Source organism: Antrostomus carolinensis, unplaced genomic scaffold, assembly GCF_000700745.2.
Source record: "Antrostomus carolinensis isolate BGI_N321 unplaced genomic scaffold, ASM70074v2 scaffold8874, whole genome shotgun sequence".
In the NCBI taxonomy this organism is placed as follows: Eukaryota; Metazoa; Chordata; class Aves; order Caprimulgiformes; family Caprimulgidae; genus Antrostomus; species Antrostomus carolinensis.
In genome coordinates, this window is record NW_010311354.1 from 15,997 (window position 1) to 17,831 (window position 1,835).

Sequence of the window (1,835 nt, forward strand, 5' to 3'; positions counted from 1 at the left end):
GAAAGAGTAGCCCTATCAGCTTTGTCTGCAGGTGCTGAGGATAAACTGGTTGTATCTGACAGTGATCTGGAGAGTCCAGAACACTACAAAAGGTCTTTGGGCATGGAAAGTTAAAGAAGTTTGTGGGGGTGTACTGTGGTTTTTGTAAGTACCTTGGAACAACCCCTAACAGGGCATTAAAGTTGTCAAAAAAGAGATTGGCTAATACTAGTGTCACCCAAACACAAATCTGTGAGTTACTTATAGATTTCCCTCAACAGCAAGGGAATTATATACGACCAGTTTTGTGTCCTTCTTCATCCAGTCTTTCTCTGTGAATCCTAGCATTTCCTGACAGCCATGGGAGGTCTCGTAGCCATCCCGCTGATCCTCTCCAAAGAGCTTTGCCTCCAGCACGACCTCCTGACCCAGAGCCACCTGATCAGCACCATCTTCTTTGTCTCAGGGATTTGCACCCTGCTGCAAGTCCTCTTTGGAGTCAGGTAGGCCAAATGCAAGAAACAGGACACTCAAAAAGTTTGTAAATGCCATTAGTATGTGCTTGGCCACCAGTCTGCTGTAGAGTTTGTCTCTCAGTGAGCAGAACTTGCTATCCTTGGACAATCAGGGCAGATGCCAAAGCATCCTGAAATCGCTGTACATGATAGCTTTGCAGGGCTACCTCACTGTTCTGACTTTTGCATCTCCTGGTACTCGATGCATCTTTTGTTGGGCTTATAAGAAATCTGTCCTGCAAAATAATAAAGCATTGAAACATGCAGTAAACAGTATTTGCTTGCTCCTTACCCCAGGGTCCTCCACCTGAGGCAGGACCCTTCTGATAGGGGCCTGGGATCAAGGGAGCACAGATCCCATAGGAAACTCTAAGGCAGGGGATAATTGGGAGAAATTTAAGTCCATCTGCCACCCCTTAGGGACTCAGGGAGGAGCTATACAGCACATCCTGTGAAGAGGTAACGCTTCCCATACTCCGGAATTCGTGGCACAATCTGAATGTAAGCAAGGTAAATGTTCTCTGCTGCTGAGCTGTTGAAGAGCTGGTGGTGAGGAGATGAGCATGGAGTTGACATTCACTGCCCATAAAATCAAGTACCTAATAAGAGACGTGACTGCACGCACTCCCCCTTGCCACAAAGACCCTGTATCTTTGCTGGCTTTGCAAAATTTCTTTTATTCCCCTTGTCATAAATCTGGGCTGCCTCTCTCTTTGCACAGGCTGTTTTTTCCTCCAATATGGTGGGAACCCATGTTTCTTGCTTCAAAGCCAAAAATCACACTTTCTTTGGCTTCCACATCGGAGGGACCTGGTTAAAACTCTTCTACCACCAAATCACTGGTCAACTGCCAGCTCCACAAAATGTCTTTACTCCTGTTTCTTTCCCCAGTGCAACTTTTCCGTCTCTGTCTGTCTTAAGAAGTGACTATAGGCAAACTCTCTCTGGAGGGTGCTCCCCTTCTCCTACACTCCTACAAGATTGGTGGAGGAGGGAGGACACCCTGGCCATGAAAGAGAGAGAATCTGGTTCTCAGTTTGATTAAATTCAGGCTGGGGTGCATTACTGTGGCCGTGGTTGCTGGTGCAATTCAGGCTGGAGTCCTCCCAGGCAGCCCCCAAATGCCTTGGTGAATACCTGAGAGCTGTGTTGTCCCCTGCTTGCTTTTAGCCAAGGGTAAAAGAGCAGCAGGGACCCTCTCCCATGGCTGAATAGCTAAATGAGGAACAACAAATTTAAATGGTAAGGAGTTGTTCCTATAGGATAAGCTTGAATGGCTTTTGCTGTGCTGAGGACATGATTGCCTTGTTGCTGGCCCCAACTGTAATGTGTGAAGACATT

General features: G+C 47.0%; 1 protein-coding gene across 1 annotated transcript in view; it reads left to right on the forward strand.

Annotated features, from left to right (window-relative positions):
- The window catches only part of LOC104523964 (solute carrier family 23 member 1), a 20,669-nt gene that overhangs the window by 4,676 nt on the left and 14,158 nt on the right, over positions 1-1,835 (forward strand). The window contains exon 3 of the mRNA XM_010166704.1: positions 325-482. Coding sequence (XP_010165006.1) covers positions 325-482 — 158 coding nt within the window. The remainder of the gene's footprint in view (positions 1-324; positions 483-1,835) is intronic.